Source organism: Acipenser ruthenus, chromosome 6 (assembly GCF_902713425.1).
Source record: "Acipenser ruthenus chromosome 6, fAciRut3.2 maternal haplotype, whole genome shotgun sequence".
In the NCBI taxonomy this organism is placed as follows: domain Eukaryota; kingdom Metazoa; phylum Chordata; class Actinopteri; order Acipenseriformes; family Acipenseridae; genus Acipenser; species Acipenser ruthenus.
This window is the reverse complement of record NC_081194.1, coordinates 70,468,120-70,489,390: the sequence shown is the minus strand read 5'-3', so window position 1 is coordinate 70,489,390 and position 21,271 is coordinate 70,468,120. Positions and strand designations below refer to the sequence as shown.

Here is a 21,271-nt window from a genome sequence, read left to right as displayed (position 1 = left end):
ACCTTGGTAGTGAAATGGTAACATACTTCCTGACAGTTAGGAAAGAAAACTGCAAAATGTCTTTAACATCCAGTTGTGAAGTACCACATACCGTGTTTTGAAATGAAAGTACAGGCTTGCAGTAACATGTGTTTCTTTTAAAACTGCACATTTGGAGCCTATGTTCCACAGTGAATAGAAGAACATGACAGGTGGGATCGTGGTATTATTTTGGTGACTGAAACCACTTTAAATAAGTTTAGCCAGTAATGCTTTCTTTCTTCCAACCTTTTTATTTTAAATATATGTATGTTTTAAGCTATGATGTACAGTATGATCAAGTGAAACATTTACTGGATATGTATCATAAACACTGCATGGTAGAATGCATGTAAAATGATTACTATTATTTTAATTTATCCTCCTTTCTTTGGTAAGCATACTCTATAGATGCCTGGTGCATGGAAGTGTTTGAATGCACCCCACAGCTAGATCACCTCACAAGCTTTGAATTTTTCAGGATCAAGGTTCAGTGGACCAAAAAAGTCTGACAGTAAAATTGAGCATGGCTGCTACAAGATATTGCTCAACATAATTGTGTACAGTTGCAATGTTTATCCTTCATATCCTGAAGTCAAGACCTTGCCTTGAGTGGCTGCTAGTCATTTGGTCCACTTATAGAACAGCTTCATGGTCATGTTGAGTAATGATAAGGCTGTGAAATAAGCTTATATATGCAGCAACAGAGCAGAGCATGTGTATTTTTAAGATGGATTCTGAACAAATTGTGCTGTCAACAGAGCAAAACTAATGTGCAAGTGCTTTCAAATCTAAGCTGTTAGAAGTGACTCTAAACAAAAGCAAAGCATTCTTCTTTCCTCATGGCCCCTGGAAATTAGAAACACACAATTAAATATTAAAATAAAATACAATATTTTATACGTAAGTCCTATGCAATTTACTGCATTTAGAGTAAACTGGCTGTTATTTCTTTTAAAAACTGTTGGTAGTCATCTGTGTTGTCCTCATTATTTGTGTTTTCTAATTGGGCCCTGAACCCACATATCTGGAATTAAATTTGTTCAGTATTAACTTATGAGCAAATTACTGCAGGAGGAAAAGAACACTTTTACTACTTAATAACCTTGTTACTGGCAACAGGGATTTTAGAGGAGCTCATAGTTATCTTGCTCACACTTCCCAGCCAGCTGGCTTGCTTGTTATTTAACCCTTTCCTACTTTAAGAAAACATTTTTACTCACTATGTATCTCATTGGTGATTACCCTGCGATCTACTTTAATAGAACCCTATCTGTACAGAATGTTTTAACCTGTCTGCAAATAATTTAAGTAGTTCACATTAGCTGGAAACTTCTAAACTTAGAGAATGTGAAAAGCAATCATCAAAAAGTTACAATTTGTGTGAATTATAGATTACTGCAGTTTATACAATGCCAAGAATAGAGAGAGCAATCTCATTGGCTAACAAGTGTTCCAACCTGTGTAGATATGTCACCATGCCAGCACAGCTCGGAACTTTTAGAACCACTCTGCCTGATTCACTTGAGAACCAATTCACTTTGGGAGGGGTGGGGTAGGGTAGGGTGGGGGGGGGGGGGGCATTTTATAAGCGCAGTAACACTCAACAGGGTGTTCAAATATAGTCCAAAATCTGCAGGTCTAGGCTGCGGATACATCTCGTACAAAACAACACCCCAAGGCGATCAGAAATTGGACCATACCTGAACACCCCATCGTTTGTTATTGTTTTCTACAGTATGTGTATATGTGCACTAAAATGCTAATTGCTCGATTGTATTGTTGTATAAATATACCACCCTATCTCCTTAATGTGGCTGGTCACTTAGCCTAGCTCTGTTTGATTCATGGGATGGAAACATTTAATTGTCAAGGATATTCCTAGTTTAATGTAGCTGAACATGTTTAGTGGCTCCTTTCCTTTAAAACCATATCCAGTCTCTGAGCTCTGAAACACTTCAAAGCATCTGTGCCCTTGAATTCTTGTTCAGCCAAAACACAAATCATGTTGTGGAAATCCGTCTGGTGGGATTTTGTATCATGGCCACTGTTAAATCAAGCTGAGTGTTTGAGGGTGTTTTATTATGAGTATCCTCTTGTCAATTTAGTCAGAACTGGTCTTGGTTTGTCAACACAAACAAATTATAATTGGAATCAAAAATGAAAAAATACACATGTCAAAAGTTATTACTTGTAGAATTTTTAGTAAATGCAGTTTGGGGGAAACAATACCTCTAGGTGCCTCCTGGTTGTAATTACTGTTAATCAGAAAGAGGCTGTTGAACTACCATTATTTGTTTGTTTTGTAGACCATTCCTGGTCACCAGAATACCTTGCTTTCATCAGTTTCAACGCAGTGTCAAAGGGTCACCTTACTGCTTGTAAACACTATGTGCCCGTAAAACAGATACCAAATTTAACGCTAAAACAACACCTTCAGCGGTAGACTTTAAGAAATTTGAGTCCTGGTTATTATGTGCTAATCATTGGTAAACAATGTCATTAGACTGCCAAACTCTAACAACAATATTCTGAATACCAGTGAAGGCCATTTATATAGTAAAACCACAAGTTTTTTCAAGCTTAGATTTGTTTTCAATACACATCAAACATTTATACTGGGTAAGACATGAATGTTTGTGGTATTCCACAACATTACTAAGTAATATGGTAATAGTGTTTTGGTTATTGAAGGCACGTTTTTGCATTGTATGTTGTTAATCTTGTAATGGAAATTCCATGCAACCTAAACAACATTATAAAATTAAATGTATGAGTCTTTTCAATATTAAAGTTATTCGCTGCACACACCCAGAGCATGAAGCAGGATGACATGAAGTCCACAAACTATTCTTGGAACAAAATGCAGGTGTTGATCAAAATACTAGAAAGATTGGAACCAAGGACGGTAAAGGTGTAGTCGTCACCGAGACAAGTACTCTAACTAGGACCTAAGACCTTTTTGAAAGTCAAGACCTTTTTTTCATGTTACCTCTGTAATCCAACATGCTAAAACACTGTAACTTATAATCAATACTTTAACACTTGGTACCCGTACATGTAAAATACCACAGGAACACTCCTTGACCTGAAGAAACCCATAAACAAAGCTCGGTCACAGACTTCAATACTGGGTGTGAGGTGGTCACAGCCTGTGAGATGTACAGTCATGTGCTGAAAGGAAAGGGTCCTCACCATGTGTGAGTAAAGAGACTTCACTGTTGCAAGTCACTGAGAACTGCTTTTCTGATGATGATTGAGTTTATTTCTACATGATTGTAAATTTATTTGTTTATTTAGCAGACACCTTTATCCAAGGCGACTTACAGAGACTAGGGTGTGTGAACTATGCATCAGCTGCAGAGTCACTTACAACAGCATCTCACCCAAAGACAGAGCACAAGGAGGTTAAGTGACTTGCTCAGGGTCACACAATGAGTCAGTGGCTGAGGTGGGATTTGAACCGGGGACCTCCTGGTTACAAGCCCGTTTCTTTAACCACTGGACCACACAGTTCTTCAAATCATAATGTAGAGGTGCTTGAACTGGCTTAGCCTACTAATATATGTTAGGTCTCATTCCTGTTACCTCTTGTCCCATAAGACTTATTTTGTGCATCACAACTAGAACTCTTTGCTTGTTCCCTTTCAAGTACAAAATGTAACCATTACTGGGTGAGTATTTACCTCCAAAGACCCGAATCCTGAATATGATATGCCAAAGCTGCTCTCTGAGCCAGTGACGCAGTCATGGTCCGCCCCCAAGGGCACAAAAAGACTGCACTCGCAGATCTCATAGCCATTATTCCTTTCAAAACTGACCTAACGTGTTGCTTCTATCTATATATTTTGCATTTATTGTGTTTTTACACAAATTATATGTGATATTTAAACTAATCGCTGTAATAGTTTTTACTAATTATGCATATTGTGTATTGAGTCACTCCATCCCAGGGATCCAGCAATATAAGTTGGCTGACTTTGTGCTCTCCCCACAGAATGCATAGCTCCGGCTGGAGCTTATTTTAATTCTCATTTTTGCTTTTTAGCACCATACAAGACTGTGCTAAACAACGAAAGTAGAGTTCTTTGGACTGGCTGGCCTGACAGTTCTTTCCCAGGGTCAGGAAGTCGGTCAGTCTGGAAGAAGGCGAGACTCCGTTGCAGGAACGTATTGACCCGGAAGGGAAACGACATAGCAGCTGCAGGTTGTAGAGACAGCTGCACTCGTTTACCAAGGGGTCATGCGTGATAGCATAAAAAGGGACGGAGAATTGCAATCTACTCCTTCGCTTGGTTTCTGGTAAAGAGAACTGGAAGGACCGTGAGAGATATTTGTGAGTGTTTTGTTTGTTTGTCGCTGTTAGTAATTGTCTTTGTTTGTGAACCCACAGACGGCTAACATGTATCTGGAGCTGTCGCCTTGGGCCAGCACAAAGCCGGAACAACACTACACCACAGTCACTTAATAAACTGTTATAACCCACCACGAGCATTACTGCACGCACCTGGACTGGTGACCGTGTCCAGTATTGTTGTGGGGCACATAACGTGTATTTATTGTTTGTGCTGCAACCCGTTGTTATTGTTACCTCCATGCACTACACATTGGTGTGTATTGCCGGAGCTTATTGTTTGGTCGCCAGACCGGGATTTAAAAATAAAAGACCCCTTTTCCAAACGGATAACAGTTTTTCTGCCTGTGATTATTCCTGCACTGCATCACTTCTGCACCTGTTCTCACTCAGCAGCCACTTTGCCACAAAGATGTTTAATATTATTTATGTAATTGTTTAATTACAGTTTTTGTTGCGAAAGTATTTTCTCTTTGTGTGTTTTCTGTTCTTTTACAGATTCTATGCGCAGGCCTGTCTCCAACTTGGTTCGCAAGCACACATGCGGCTCAGCAGCACTGCGCAGAACCGAGATACTTGTTTTGGTTGTTGTTGCTTTAAGCAATTTCAACCACAGTATCTTGATGCCGTTCTGGTGACAGCTTTTTAGCATCACCATTGCAAAGGCTGTTAGTCCATTCTAACAAGCAGGCTTCCCTCATGTGTGGTAATGACTGAGTGGTTTTGCCAGTGGACCCGTACCGAACCGGTACCAAGGTCACTGACCCGCTCTGCTCCCAACCCGGTACCGAACTGGGACCGAACCGACCCGGTTCCGACCCGGTGCAAAAGTCACAGAACCAGTATCGAACAGACCCGGTATCGCCCAGGTACCGACAGAAAAACAGGCTGTTCACATGATAGACCCCCTCCAGTTGGAGGAAGGGTTCTACTCCAGGTACTTCCTAGTGCCCAAGCGGGATGGTGGCCTCAGACCGATCCTCTACCACAGACAGGTCTACCTGTACCTGAGCCGAGGGTCAAAATGTTGACAATGCAGCGACTGTTGCAGTCAATCAGAAAAGGCTACTGATTCACCACGGTGGACCTCAAAGACGCCTATTTCCGCATCCCCATAAAACCAGCGCACAGGAAACAGCGTACAAGTTTTGTGTCTTGCCATTTGGCCTCTCAGCTAGATGTAGTGCTGGGTAGTGTCACCAGAAGGGAGGTCATCACCACGGACGCATCCAGCCTGGGCTAGAGCGCTGTGTGGAATGGCCTTGGCAGGGTCTCCACATCAGTGTTTTAGAACTGTAGGCATTTTACCTGGCTTTGCAGAATTTTTTGCAGGATGTTCGAGGGAGACATGTGCTTGTCCATACAGACAACACAATAGTGGTGGCTTACATCAACCACCAGGGCAGCCTCAGGTTGCCCAGTCTTCATCGGGTAGCCCACAAGCTTTTGCTCTGGGAACATGAAAACTTCCTCTCACTGCGGGCAGTACATCTGCTGGTTTCCTGATGCAGCTCCTGAGCAGCCAGTGAGCCTGCAGCTGGGTCTGGATGCTGAACGGCTGCTTTTGAGCCATCTGGGACATTCCAACAGGTTATTGACATCCTATGAAGGACATCGGGGCAAATATTCAAAGATCATGCAAATTTTCTCATCTTTCTCGCAACTCTGCTTACATCGCGAATGTTTTGCATAAAATCACACGTGAGTGAAATCTGAGAGCTGCAGAAAAACTGCAATTATCGCAGCTCTGTGGAAATTAATAAATTAATATGAAGTAACACAAGAAATGAATCGCAGCTCTAGAGGTATAAAACCATCACAACTTATTCAGGTGTGCTTGAGAATTTGTGTTTTCACAAAATGACTGATCTATCAAGGTGCAGAAAAACAAATTTTACTGAGGAAAAACTCATGTTTTAAGTTAATGCTGTATCCACCACTACACGAGATATAAAGGATAGTAAAAAAAGCCTTAGCAAAAGACAAACTTGCAAAGATTTGTATCGCAGTAAAGTCTACTGGTGGGGGACCAGACGTAAATATTAGTCTAACAGAGGCAGAAGAAAGGTTATCACAAACTATTCCAACCGAGTCTGTTACAGGATTTGGAGGACATGATATAGGTGTGGCTGCAAGCGAGTCAGTACAGACATTAAATGAAAATAGAAATGCCGCTGGATTTGTTTCTCCCCCAACTGCCTCTATAACAACACAGGGTGCACCCTCAAGCATTGCCACTTCATCTGTGCAGGAGCCTATAGTTCCCCCTTCTAATAAATGTAGAATGCAGGCTGTGGTGAGGGAAACTGACCTAATAGAATTTCAACTAAAGCAAAATGATATCATAGAAAGTAAATTCAATTAAACAAATCAACACTTATATAAATAACACAAGTCATTCAAAAATCACAGGAAAATGAATCTGGTATTGCTCATAGTCTTAATACTATAGCACAAAAATTGGTGAAAATTAATGATAATATTTAAAAAATGAATGACGGTAATACGGGCATATGTGGTATGATTCTAGCGACAGACCTGCTTGAAACGTGGATTGTGTTGCTGCTTGCAGTTTGAAGGGAACAGAATTGGCGTTTGGTAAGTAAATTTGAATGCTTGTTTGCCGATGTAACTACATCAGCTGGGTGAAGCAATTAATTTTCTATAGCTGTGGTAGATTGAAGTGAATTTAGATAGTGTGTAAACTGTTGTGCCCAGCTGCACTGGTTACCTGGTAAGTTCAGGATTACTTTCAAAATTCTCCTGCATGCTTACAGGGCCCTTGTGACAGGATTGGTGAGAGGAAACCCACTGCAGCAGCACGGAGAAACCCTGTGCTTCCTTTGTTGTTGTTTTTTGTAACCGCAATGTTTTTATTTACTCTTTTTATTTGAAACCTGAGTTTACCATTGCTGGTATTCCCGGTAGTTTTCTTGTTTGTTTTCTGCAGTACTGAACTGTTTATTTTCGTTGTGTTTTCAAATGAAATCCTGCCCAGATACCATTGTTGGTACAGGGCTTCAGGACTAAACGTCACTTCCGGCTCCTGTGTGCTGTCATTTCTGGTCCTTCCCTAAGCTCTGCCCACTACCCTACCACAGCCCTTCATCACACAGGTATCTCTCCAACTTGTTGACCCGCTATGACCCTGCACGCAAGCGTCCTCTGACTCTGGCCAGCTTGTTATACCCAAGCAAAAGTGCACCACACTCAGAGAGCGCTCTTTTAGCTTCATGGCCCTGACTCTCTGGAACTCTCTCCCAGCTTTAGTGCATGTAGCTTCCACAGTCCCTCACTTCAAATCAACTCTCAAGACCCACTTGTTCTCTCTTGCTTTCAGTGCTTTAAGCCTGATCTCTGTTATTAGCTGTTGTCTAAATTGCTGTTTCAGGAATTTCACTCCATCTTATTCGTATGATTCTGTATGACACACACACAACCACAATGTTTAGAATTCACATCCTAGCCCTGTATTTAATGTAATATGCCTGTAGTTAATGTATTTGCATAGTGTTTTACTGTTTGTATTCTATGCCCTGTATTTCACTGTATTTAATGTATTATGCATTGTTCCTCACTATCTTGTAAAGCGCTTTGTGATGGTGGTCCTCTATATAACATTATATAAAATAAAGATTGATTGATTGATTGATTGATTGATGATGCATAACTTTGTGAACACTACATCTGGGCCAAAAGAAACATCAAATATCACAGTTCCAATGGACAAACTTTGTAGAGGTATAGGCAGCTCCGGAAAAGAGAGAAAAATAATTAGTATTGTTTAAAATAAACCACAAATAAATTAATGTTTCAGTTGGAAATAAACCAAAATGTTATTCTATTTAATCAAAGTATAAATCAACTAAGGACTTCTTCAGTAGTCAAGTCAAGGAATGTTATACATTGTCTGTATATTCTGCCTGCATGATATTTCCTCTTTTTCTGTTGCTCTGCTAGCATTTGCAAATATAACTGTCTGAAAGCCATGTTCACTCTTTAACTAGAAACAGAGATTGTCCTGAAATACTTCCTGCAAAATAATTAAGAGGAGTGTAACCAGTCTTAAGTGATTTCCATGCAACATAGTGATTTGCAAGCAAGTTCACTTTTCAGTTTAGTTTGTGGTGGTGAACTTGTGTGATTGTGAGGGTCTGGAACCAACTCCCCAGTAATGTTTTTGAAGCTGACACCCTGGTATCCTTCAAGAAGCTACAAAGAACCAAACGAGCAATATGGGCCTAATGGCCTCTTCTCGTTTGTAAACTTTCTTATGTTCTTATGATTATTCATTACACCTCCCCCAAATCTGAAAAAGAGAAAAACTTGCAAACCCATTTTTTCCAACTGAGCCATCTATTTTGAATCTCACTCAGAAGCGCAACTTTTTTTTCGCAAAAAGGACTTTGGGAAACACACAACGTTTTTGAATATTTGGCCCATTGTTCCTCGCTGGAGGCTAAACATGGTGCTTAATGCACTCATGAAGCCTCCATTTGAGCCCCTGCATTCAGATGAGCTGGAATTTTTATAATTTAAAACAGCTTTCTTGCTCGCTATCACTTCTGCAAAGTGGGTGAGTGAGATTCAAGCATTTTCTATTGCAAAAGCCTGCTTAATTTTTACAGAGGCCTGGACAAATGTTATGCTCCATACCAATCCTGACTTTTTGCCGAAGACCATCTCTGCATTCCATGTCAACCAGTCCGTGGAAATGGAGGCTTTCCATCCACCTCCTTTCCTGTCTGACAGAGATCAGCAGCTCCATACACTCTACCCAGTTTGGGCCCTGGCTTACTACGTTAACAGGACGAAAAGTTGGAGGCAGTCTGACATTTTTTTTGCCTGTGGTGGGACTATGTCCCATGGTCAAGCCCTGTCTAAGCAGCGACTCGTCAAGTGGATAGCAGACATGGTCAGGAATGCCTATGAGCTGGCCAACTTGCCCCCAAGAAAAGGTCACTGCCCATTCCACCAGGGGAATAGCGACTTTGTGGGCTTTATTCCAGGCTACATTGTCAAATACATGCATTTAAGTGGTGTGGGCTATTCCCCATACCTTCATTAGGTTCTACAGACTTAATGTTGTGGATCCTCAACCCTTAATGTTTAAACCCTCGTTACTTGTTTCTGGGGTTCTGTATGGTAAAGCACAGGGCAGCCTCTTGGCTTAGCCTTGTAGCATTCCAGTCATTCTGCAATCTTGCCCTTGCACGGCTTTGGTAAACTCATCCATACAGTAATGGTTACGTTTCTTACTTGAAAGGTTAGGTTGTTATCATAACCCTGGATCCCTGAAATAGAAATGTAACCATTAACCTTCACGGTCGCTGAGGCCATGATTGCAGGCTTGTAGGAAAAATGACGATGAGATCTGTACAAGCAAACTTTTTGTCCCATCGGGGGGGAGACATGACTGCATCACTGGCTCAGAGAGCAGCTTTAGTATATCATATTTAGGATTCAGGTCTTTAGGAGGTAAGTACCCATATGCTAATTTTATTCTTTCTTCCAGGACCCCCAGGGCCAAAGGGGGACAGAGGGAATGGTGGACCCCCAGGGAGTGCTGGTATGCCAGGTTTACCTGGATTGAGAGGTAACTTTTCTGTATTAGAGTACCTTTACTATCCCTTACCTATTGTTTATGATATTTGCAATTATTCTGAATGGCTCTTATAGAAAATAGTGTTTTTTATTTAAACTGTATTTTAGGTTAAGGTCTTCAGCTCTAGTTGCCAGCAGTAGACATATGTAATACAGGCTAGGAAAGTCTCTTTATAGCACCATCTAATAAACACCTACTCTGTATTGCCAGCAGCACAAAAGAAAATGTGATCCACAGTACTATAGAGGTTCACTAGATTACACTGACACAAAAGCCTGTGCTAAACATGTCTACGATTCAAGAACAATTTCTAAATCTAGGCACCTTATCAAAAAAGCAAATAAAACACAATATTCCAGTAATATACAATAAGAACTACTCGGAATGTTTGCAAACACCATAAAAGAGTAAGGGAACAGTAAACAGCTACTATTTTACACTGCTGTATATCAAATACTAGGGCTGAGTGGGTGCCACTAGAGATGAGCAGTCCAATGCTGTTATGTTACAGATAAAGGATGCCAGATTTCCATTCAGTTTCTTCATTGTAGTTCAGCCTCAGTGGATTCAAGCCCTTTGATATACATTCATAATGTCAACCAAATTATAAAACTAACATGTTTAATTACCAGTTAGATTTAGCCCATCCTATTTTAGTTAGCCAAAATATGGAGCTTTGTTTATCAAGGTCAGGACAAAACAATGACTGCATGTAAGAGTAGTGAACAATTAGTGGAGTTGTGTAATTGTATTTGACTGTTGTTTATACCATAAGTGCCGATGTACAGCTGGCCTGTTGGCACCCCATATCGGGTGGTAATTATTATTATTATTATTTATTTCTTAGCAGACGCCCTTATCCAGGGCGACTTACAATCGCAAGCAAATACAAATACATTCAAGTGTTACAATATAAGTCATACAATAAGAACAAGAAATACAATAATTCTCAAGTGTGACAAACCACAATTCAATAATACAGCAGATAATAGTGAAAGTTACATCAGGATATGATTAAGTAGTGATAGTTACATCAGGATATGATTAAGTACAAAATACTACAGATTAAACACTTGGGAGATTACAATATTCTGAGGTACAGGATTAAATGCAGTAAAATAGGGGGCAGATAAGAGCAAAATAAAGCATATTTAAATGAAGGGTGATAGTGTCCCAGGATACAACAGAGGAGTTCTACAGGTGCTGTTTGAAGAGGTGAGTCTTAAGGAGGCGCCGGAATGTGGTCAGGGACTGGGCAGTCCTGACATCTGTAGGAAGGTCGTTCCACCACTGCGGAGCAAGGGTGGAGAAGGAGCGGGCTCGGGAGGCAGGGGAGCGTAGCGGAGGTAGAGCCAGTCTTCTAGTGCAGGCGGAGCGGAGAGGTCGAGTGGGGGTGTAGGGAGAGATGAGGGTCTGGAGGTAGCTGGGTGCAGTCTGATCAAGGCATCTGTAGGCTAGTACAAGAGTCTTGAACTGGATGCGAGCGGTGATCGGGAGCCAGTGGAGCGAGCGGAGTAGTGGAGTAGCGTGGGCGAAGCGAGGTAGAGAGAACACCAGGCGAGCAGCAGAGTTCTGGATGAGCTGGAGCGGACGGGTGGCGGACGCAGGGAGGCCAGCCAGGAGGGAGTTGCAGTAGTCTAGGCGGGAGAGTACCAGGGCCTGGACCAGGAGCTGGGTAGCATAGTTGGTGAGGAAGGGTCGGATTCTTCGGATGTTGCTCAGGAAGAATCTGCAAGTGCGTGCCAGAGTGGAGATGTGCTGGGAATAAGAGAGGCAGGGGTCCAGGGTGACTCCAAGGTTTTTAGCTGAGGAAGAGGGAGAGAGTGTGGTAGATTCCAGAGGAACAGAGATAGAGAGATCAGAGGAGGGGGAGGAGGAGGGAAAGAAAAGGAGGTCAGATTTAGAGAGGTTGAGTTTGAGGTGATGCGAGTGCATCCAGGAGGAAATAGCAGACAGACAGGTAGAGATACGGGAGGAGATGGTGGAGTCAGAGGTGGGGAAGGAGAGGAAAATCTGAGCATCATCAGCATAGAAATGGTATGAGAAACCATAGGATGTGATGAGGGGGCCCAGGGAGCGGGTGTAGAGAGAGAACAGGAGAGGACCCAAGACTGACCCTTGGGGGACTCCAGTCAAGAGAGGGTGAGGTGTGGAGGTTGCTCCACGCCAGGTTACCTGGTAAGTGCGGTTGGAGAGGTAGGAGGAGAACCAGGCCAGAGCAGTGCCAGAGATCCCCAGGTCAGCAAGAGATGATAGTAGAATAGAGTGATCAACAGTGTCAAAGGCAGCAGAGAGGTCGAGGAGAATTAGGACAGAGGAGAGAGAGGCAGCTCGGGCACACTTAAGTGAGTTGGTGACAGAGAGAAGGGCGGTTTCAGTGGAGTGAGCAGAGCGGAAGCCAGATTGGAGAGGGTCAAGCAGAGAGTGGTTGGACAGGAAAGCAGAGAGCTGGCGGTGTACAGTCCGCTCGAGGGTTTTGGAGAGGAAGGGTAGGAGGGAGACAGGACGGTAGCTCTGGAGGGAGGTGGGGTCGAGGGTAGGTTTTTTGAGGAGGGGAGTGATAGAGGCTTTTTTGAAGGCAGAGGGGAAGATGCCAGAAAGTAGAGAGGTGTTGAGGAGGGAGGAGATGAAGGGGAGTAGAGCAGGAGCAGCAGCTTGAAAGAGGTGAGTGGGGAGGGGGTCCAAGGCACACGTGGTGGGTTTGTGACCCTGGAGCAGGGAGGAGAGGTCAGAGTCTGAGAGGGGCAAGAAGGTGGAGAGGGAGGGCGAGTTAGTAGGGGATGTAGTGGGTGTAGGGGTTGGAGCAATTTTAAAGTTACGTTAAAACCCACTAAGAGAAGAAAGCCATTTTATAAAAGTGCGTTTTTAGTCTTGACTTGAAAACTGTAACGGTGCCAGCTTCTCTGAAGAACAAAGGCAGAGCATTCCATAATTTAGGAACTCTACACTAAAAGCCCTACCTCCCGTGTTGCTTTTGTTGACCCTAGGAATAACCAGCAGCCCTGCATCCTGTAATCTCAGAGTGCGGTTTGGAAGATACGGGATCAGTAACTCCTACAAATAAGTAGATGCTAATTCATTCAGAGCCTTGTAAGTTAACAGCAAAATCTTAAAATCAATTCTATACTGCACAGGGAGCCAGTATAAAGAGGCCAAAACAGGGGTAATATGTTCACTTTTAATGGACCAGAGTTTGGTTTCCAGATTATTAAGGCAACCAAACACTTTCAGATATTGGCTGCTAATTTAATACCCCACATCATCAATCATCTCATACACTTTTTTTGAATGAATTCCTGCAAATACCTTTCTAGAAAACAATAAACCTCACTGCTAAAAAGGTATTCAGAATAAAATGGTGTGTATTTGTTATGATCAGGAATGCCTGGAGAAAATGGATTGCCAGGTGGGCAAGGCCTGAAGGGAGACCCAGGGCAAGATGGCCTGCCGGGTATTGTTGGAACAAAAGGATCTAAAGGTATGTCTGTATCTGCCATTGCTGCCAGATGTATTGTTATTTAATGAACACACAGCCAGACAGACCATTGCCTTTCAGCCTCTCAGATATCAACCTAACTCACATCCTTCTGTAGTGGCCTGCTGTGTACGTAGTCTGTGCCCGGGTCCCTTTCATAGCATTGCCAAAATATGGACTAGAGGTTAGGAAATGAGTAGAAGATTTCCATTTCAAAAATCAGTTTGCACTTGTTTATTTAAACTAGCAAATATACATGATTGTAGGTATAACTCTTCTGGATCATGTTCCAATATATGTCCCTCCTCTTGATGTACAGCCCACACAAGCACACCAAAGCCTGGCATTTTCTTAGCGCAATTAATAGGCTACAAACCTGATGTGTATGTTTTCCAACCAGTAAGTAAGTAGCCTATCCTGTTCAGACGAGTTAACAATGCAATTTAGTGTATACTTTACCAATACCAAAATACTTACATTACGTAATTATTGGATAATTAAACAGATGTTTTATTATTATTATTACTATTGGCTTAAATGTATTTATTTATGTATTTATTGCATTTATATAGCGCTTTTTATACAAAAGTATTGCAGAGCACTTTGCAGTACAAAGCAGGAAAAAAGAACAAACCACAATACATTTGTATAGCATGTCACACATACAACTGCCACAGTCAGACCATTTAAATAACAGTGTACACATAGTAATACAAAAGCAGCAATTTTAAAGTTACGTTAAAACCCACTAAGAGAAGAAAGCCATTTTATAAAAGTGCGTTTTTAGTCTTGACTTGAAAACTGTAACGGTGCCAGCTTCTCTGAAGAACAAAGGCAGAGCATTCCATAATTTAGGAACTCTACACTAAAAGCCCTACCTCCCGTGTTGCTTTTGTTGACCCTAGGAATAACCAGCAGCCCTGCATCCTGTAATCTCAGAGTGCGGTTTGGAAGATACGGGATCAGTAACTCCTACAAATAAGTAGATGCTAATTCATTCAGAGCCTTGTAAGTTAACAGCAAAATCTTAAAATCAATTCTATACTGCACAGGGAGCCAGTATAAAGAGGCCAAAACAGGGGTAATATGTTCACTTTTCCTGGTTTTAGTCAGAATTCTAGTGGCGGTATTTTGAACAAGCTGCAAGCGGGATACCACATGTTTTGGGACACCAGAAAAAAGTGCATTACAATAATCAATTCTAGATGAAACAAAGGCATACATTAGTCTCTCAGCATCAGATACGGAAATAATTGGTCTAAGTTTGGCTATATTTCTCAAATGGTAAAAAGATACTTTAGTAACTCCCCTAATATGAGTCTCAAATGATAGATCAACATCAAACTCTTAATTTCTAGTTTTAGTTTTAATGAGAGACAGCAAGGGTCAAGCTCATGTAATCCCACATTTCCTTTTAGTTGGTTCTGTGATCCCACTAGCATAACCTCTGTTTTATCAGAATTCAACATTATAAAATTCTGTGACATCCAATGCTTGATGTCTGTAAGGCAAGTAGCTAATAACACCCAGGTAGAAGAAATTTCTGCCTTTAGGGACAAATATACAGTAGCTGGGTATCATCAGCATAGCAATGGAAGTTCACTCTGTGTCTGCGGATAATGTCACCTAACAGTAGCATATATAATGTAAACAGCAAGGGACCTAGAATGGAGCCCTGTGGAACACCACAGACAACTTCTGATAATGCTGATTTTACCGATTTTAGTAGAGACAAACTGAAACCTATCAGAAAGATAAGATTTGAACCAAGATAGGACAAGGCCAGACAGTCCTAGTGTGCTTTTAAGATGATTCAGTAGGATGGAATGGTCTACAGTACCAAAGGCAGCACTTAGATCAAGAAGAATTAATACTGATGGAGAGCTTATCAGCAGATTGTTCACAGCTCCGACAAGGGCCATCTCGGTGCTATGTTATTATTATTATTATTTATTTCTTAGCCGACGCCCTTATCCAGGTCGACTTACAATTGTTACAAGATATCACATTATTTTTACATACAATTACCCATTTATACAGTTGGGTTTTAACTGGAGCAATCTAGGTAAAGTACCTTGCTCAAGGGTACAGCAGCAGTGTCCCCCACCTGGGATTGAACCCACGACCCTCCGGTCAAGAGTCCAGAGCCCTAACCACTACTCCACACTGCTGTCCTCGTGTGAGCATGTTCCTAAATGCAGGAAATGATACCTTAAGACACATTCTCTGTCTGGTCTGAGGCACGTTTTAATTATGATGCTGTTAAAGGCCATGCAGAGTGTAATGGATGGACTGAGTTACTGTAGGTAAACTACAGGTAGTGGACAAAAAAATGGAAACAACTGGGTAAATGAGGGACATCAAGTATATTGAAAGCAAGGGCTTCCACACAGGTGTGGCTCATGCGTTAATTAAGCAAATAACATCCCAGCATGCTTAGGGTCATGTATACAAATGTTGGACAGGCCTGGTTGCCTATAATTATGGCTGCAAGAGGAGACCTCAGTGACTTTGAAAGAGGGGTGATTGTTGGGGCGGGTTTGGCAGGAGCTTCAGTGACCAAGACAGCTCAACTTGCTGATGTTTTACGAGCAATGGTGTCTAAGGTGATGTCGGCATGTAACTCAGAAGGAAAGATGTCATCAGCAAAGGGCAACAGTGGGCAGAAGCTCATACTCCAGGATCGTGATATCCGTGCATTAATTCGAAGTGCAGGGCAAAACAGGCTAGCAACTGCAGATCAATTGACTGCAAATTTCAACCTGGGGTGCGAGCAGTCAGTTTCATCAAAAACGGTCCGCCGAGAACTCCACAGAGCGGGATACCATAGTGGCCCAACACCCTATTAAGTGACTTTACATTGGTGTTTCCATTTTTTTTGTCCACTACCTGTATGTAACAGGGTCCTAGCAGCTGCTCTGTGAATTATTATATTCACACAGCACAAAGTAAAGCCTATTCTTCAACTTGTACAAGGTTTCTCATTTTTTAAAAATATTTTCTTTCTTTCTAAGGTGAAAGAGGTGAAAAGGGAGAAAAGGGTGACAGAGGAGAGAAGGGAGACACAGGTAAGATATTAAAACTAATACATTGGTTATATTGCTTCCCAGGCTATTTCAATGTATCAGCTTATTGGCTGAGCAATCAAAGAAATCTCTATATATTTCTATGTTAAAATAATTCCAGACATTTTTCACACCATGTACATTCTTTCATTAATCGAGTCTCACAAGATTTCCATTACATGAGAGTAGATGTTAAAACTTCATGCTGATTTGAACTCGGCTCTCGCCAAGATAAGCACCAACTAAAACTAGCACCAACTAAAAGCACCAACAGTAAACTAATGTGATCCATCTGCGTCTCCATCCATTTGCGTTTCCTTCCATCTGATGATGCAGATATCCTTCTGCCTGGTGTTGATGGCTGAAGTGTAATGCTGGCTCCAGGGATCAACTTCTTTTGCCTCCCCAGCGTATCAGCACACACAACAGTTACGATGCTGGCTCCAGGGATCAACCACAGTGCGGTCTCCCCAGCGCATCAACATAACAACCGTCTGGATTGAGCCAAGTAGGGTACATCTCTGAGGTCTTCAAGTGGGCACCTTCTATCCTCGGTGTTTCATCGATTAGCCCACGACACCTCAAGAGGGCTCGACGGTGAATCTGGCATCCCAGCATCACCCCCCTCCATCCCCCACTCAACTCAACCCAGCTTACTTACTTGTACATCAGCGTTTCTTTCTTTCTATTGTGCTTGAGATCCCCAACCAGAATCTTTCTGTCTCAACCACAGTCAGTTGCTGCTCCTCTCTGCTGCTTCAGATAAGTTCTTTACTTTGCGACGCAACTCTTGACCACTGAATCCGACGTCTCTGAGAAACCGGGTTGTAGAGTGTGCCACAAATCCTCGACAACCCACCTCCACTGGATAAACCTGGGCTCTCCATCCTCGCTGTTCCACTTCAGTAGCTAGTTGAGCATACCGCAGTTTCTTCCTCTCATACGTCTCATCTACAGCATCCTCCCATGGCACTGTTAACAAGGCACTGAACCATATGCATTAGCCAAATCCAGGAATGTCACATGGAGTTCCTTCCTCTCCTTTTTAGCTGATTGAATTTGTTACAAATTACATGACTTCCCAGGCCCAAATCTTTGTAAGATAAACTTGAGCAATACACTTTGCCAATGAGGGCAGCTGTTTCAGAGTAACAAACCTCCAGAGCAATCCAACACAATAAACAAGAGATCCATGTGCTGTGCCTCTTGTGTATTTTGGACAGTTTGTAAACAGTTTATTAAGATGCTGATATTCTTGGACCAGAGTATACTCACAGGGCAAACGATAAAGATTGATAAAGTAAAAATACATTTGAATAAACAGACATTACCAGGCTCTTTTACTTGTGGGACATAAAGTTGTAGGTATTGATGTGTCCTGGGCTGTTACAGAAACAATATTTAACAAGAAAATAAAATAGCTCTTGCTACACTTCCAAAAGAGACATGTGTTTTGAATCAAATCAAATTGGTTACATACTGTATTCTCAGCTTGTCCATCTGTATCACATTTGGGGAGATGTCCTTGTTTTCTTCTTCTGATATTGCCTTCAGTCTTGTGTTTTATTAGTTTAACAATAAGAAAAATAGTTTCAATAAGTTGAAATTTATTTTGCAATAATGGTTGGTGACTAATCTCTGTATTTTGGTTTGACATCCAATCAAACCTAGGTCCTACAAGCCTCTCTATAAGCAGCAGGTTTCAACACACTTGAAAGTACTTCAAATTTTCAGCTATGAAGACCTACTGTATCCTCAAGCAAATGCAGGAGCAAACAAGCCATGAGAGGTGTGTTGTGATGTCCCTGTTCTGCTTGTCAAACTAGTCAGGGAATTGTGACATTCTGTGTTTTTGAGTGCGAGTTAAGTGTACCGTATCCACGGTTTATGTCCATTTGCTTCAAATCATCAGAAATTCAGGCATAAACTTTCTAATTTCTGATACGACTCCAGATCTTCCTGAACACTTCTAAATGCCCACAGAGAAACTAGAGCCTGCACTTCTCCAGCGTCCCAAGGTTGTACTTTTCTCTCATCACACTTGCTGCCCGCCATGTTTGTTGTTTTTCTTTCTGGAGTGTACTGACTGATGCAACGTAATGAAGAAAATCCTTAACCCCGCCCCAAGCTCGGCTCGCATCCGGATTCAGATGTCTGGTGAGGCCAGAGTTTCACATTTTGGTTCTCGCTCGGCTCGACAAAGCCAGTAGAGAACCACCTGTATACATACCGTGCTGAGCCCTCACAGGTCAGATGTGCCAGTGGAGAAGGGGTACTTTTTTTACCAGAATTACACAGCAGTATCAGTGATGACATGCATCACACAGCACTGTCCAGGGTATCTGCATGGTGTGAGAATTCCTCAGTGATTAAGTTGTGGTTGGAAATCTGCAGTAAGGTCTGTTCTCCAGAACTGCCTTCATATCACTTTCTTTTGATACAAAGTAATCCATGCGGTTTTGTGCCTCTATCAATGTCTGTCTATTCTGCCAAACATAACTGAAACTGAATTGCATGATGGAGGTGCAATGTTACAGACTTTCTCTTATAAAGATCTACTGTTGTAAACAGTAGCAAAACATTGCATAGGCATAGGGAATGTATGGTAAAGCAAAGGAGGATATGTGGTCCAGTGGTTAAAGAAAGGGGCTTGTAACCAGGAGGTCTTCAGTTCAAATCCCGGCTCACTCACTGTGTGACCCTGAGCAAGTCACTTAACCTTCTTGTGCTCCATCTTTCAGTGAGTCGTTGTAAGTGACTCCGCAGCTGATGCATAGTTCACACACCCTCGTGTTTGTAAGTCACCTTGGGTAAAGGCGTCTGCTAAATAAACAAATAATGATAAATCACTAACTACGGTAAAACATGTTAAAGTAGTAAATGCATAGTGTAGGTATCAGGGATTCATGAGATACACATCACAGGTATTTCTGTTTCTTTGTCTAATGTTTTTGATCAGTTTTTGATCAGTTTTACATAAACCACAGTGCTGATACTGCCCTCTGGCATCACATTTCCATGACATCACATTCACAATCTCACTTCCCTTCCTTACTATCTTAGAAGAGCAGTTAAACTCTTATTATACAAGGAATGTCTCAAAAACAGGTTTACTTTTTGTTAAAAGTTATGCCAACTGTATGATAAATAAAAAAACATGCAACAATAAAAAACACTTGCCACTAGGGTAAGATAATTAAACACAGTGTATATTTATATGTATATCTTTCTGAGTGGAGTGTTAGTCTGAGTGGAGTGTATGCGGAGGATACAGTCCATGTCAGTGGACGTTGTTTGAGTTAAATCCAACATAACCTTCTAAACGACTACGATGCCTTACAAAATGAACTAATAAATAGCAGGTTGGTTTTAAATACCACTAAAACTAAAACAATACACCTAAATACGCAATGTTAAAGGTTTATGGCTTGAATGAACACCATATTGAACATCTTTTAGGAAAATGCAGAGTTAAACTTGTATTTTCTATACAGACACAGACCGTGTTTCTCAACAAGGTTGATCTTGATTGGTAATCCAAATGATATCACCTTTACTAGACTGCGCTGATTCAGTTCTGACAAAGCTGGTTTCAATCTATAACAGTGCTGCAAGATTTATACTGAATGATGATAACAACCAGCACCACTGTACTCTCTATGATACTTTAGGATGGCTCAGTCTGGAGAATAGAAGGCTCTGTCATTTCTTGTGTTTAGTTTATAAGGTGTTGTCAGGATGTGAGTGGTGCAAAGTGACAGAATGTCCAAACAGAAGGTGTATTCACAAAACAGTCCCGTTCATTCAAAATGCACCCCTCTACCAACAATGGTATTGGGGACAAAAAGGTGGGCTTGCAGTCCCAAACAATAATAAAACAAGAAACAATAAACAATGAATACGAGTCCAGGGTGCAAGTGCCTGTGTATTCAGATGTAGTGTTGTGATAGTGCAGGTGATCCGGGTGGTTGTGCTGGCTCTGTGGCTTCAGCTCTCATGGTAGTCGTCTGCAAAAATACAACACAAAAACAACAACAAACAGAGCTCCGGCTTGTCAGCGTAAGGGGCCGCACTCACTTAGCTGCGTCCCCTGTGTACTGCCAAACTCCTTCCTGTGATCAGCACGGCGCCACGCTCTACTTTATCCAATCGCCGCACGCAACACAGCTGATCACAATAGAGTTGTTCAGCAGTCTTACAGCTACGCCGTTCCATCAAGATGGCCGACTTCCGGTTCCATCCCACCATCGAGTCAGCCCATCCTTGTGAAAGTGTACCGCCAACCTTACTTAGCACCCTTCCTGGTCAGGAGGTAGATTTGCAGCTCAGATTCATACGTTCCCGTTCACAGGTGTGCGGGTCTGCAGGTAGGGTAGCGTTGGAGGAGCGCGGGTCTGCGGGTAGGGTAGCGTTGGAGGAGCGCAGGTCTGCGGGTAGGGTAGCGTTGGAGGAGTGCGGGTCTGTGGGTAGGGTAGCATTGGCTCTGATAATTTCGCGGGTTAAGGAGGTAAGACAGGCAGGGACTGTTTATTCTCACCATGCTACAGTGGATCTGATTGGCCAGGCGTACGGTGAGGCAGACACATGCAGGGCTGGCCTTTGTCCTTCAGGCGCCAGAAGCTCACTAACAGCTTGTGGCAATGTGCCCCGTCCCTGTGTGCATTTATGTGTTGTATGTTGCGTGCGTATGTTAATGTTGGTGTATAGATTGGTACACGGGATATAAACGGGTCTGTGTTTCACGTGTGTTTAAA

General features: G+C 42.1%; 1 protein-coding gene across 1 annotated transcript in view; it reads left to right on the top strand.

The window, feature by feature from the left end:
* LOC117410956 (scavenger receptor class A member 5-like) overlaps positions 1-21,271 on the top strand; it is a 78,997-nt gene that overhangs the window by 42,121 nt on the left and 15,605 nt on the right. Inside the window, exons 5-7 of the mRNA XM_034017930.3 lie at positions 9,888-9,968; positions 13,357-13,455; positions 16,467-16,520. Of these exons, the coding sequence (XP_033873821.2) occupies positions 9,888-9,968; positions 13,357-13,455; positions 16,467-16,520 (234 nt within the window). The remainder of the gene's footprint in view (positions 1-9,887; positions 9,969-13,356; positions 13,456-16,466; positions 16,521-21,271) is intronic.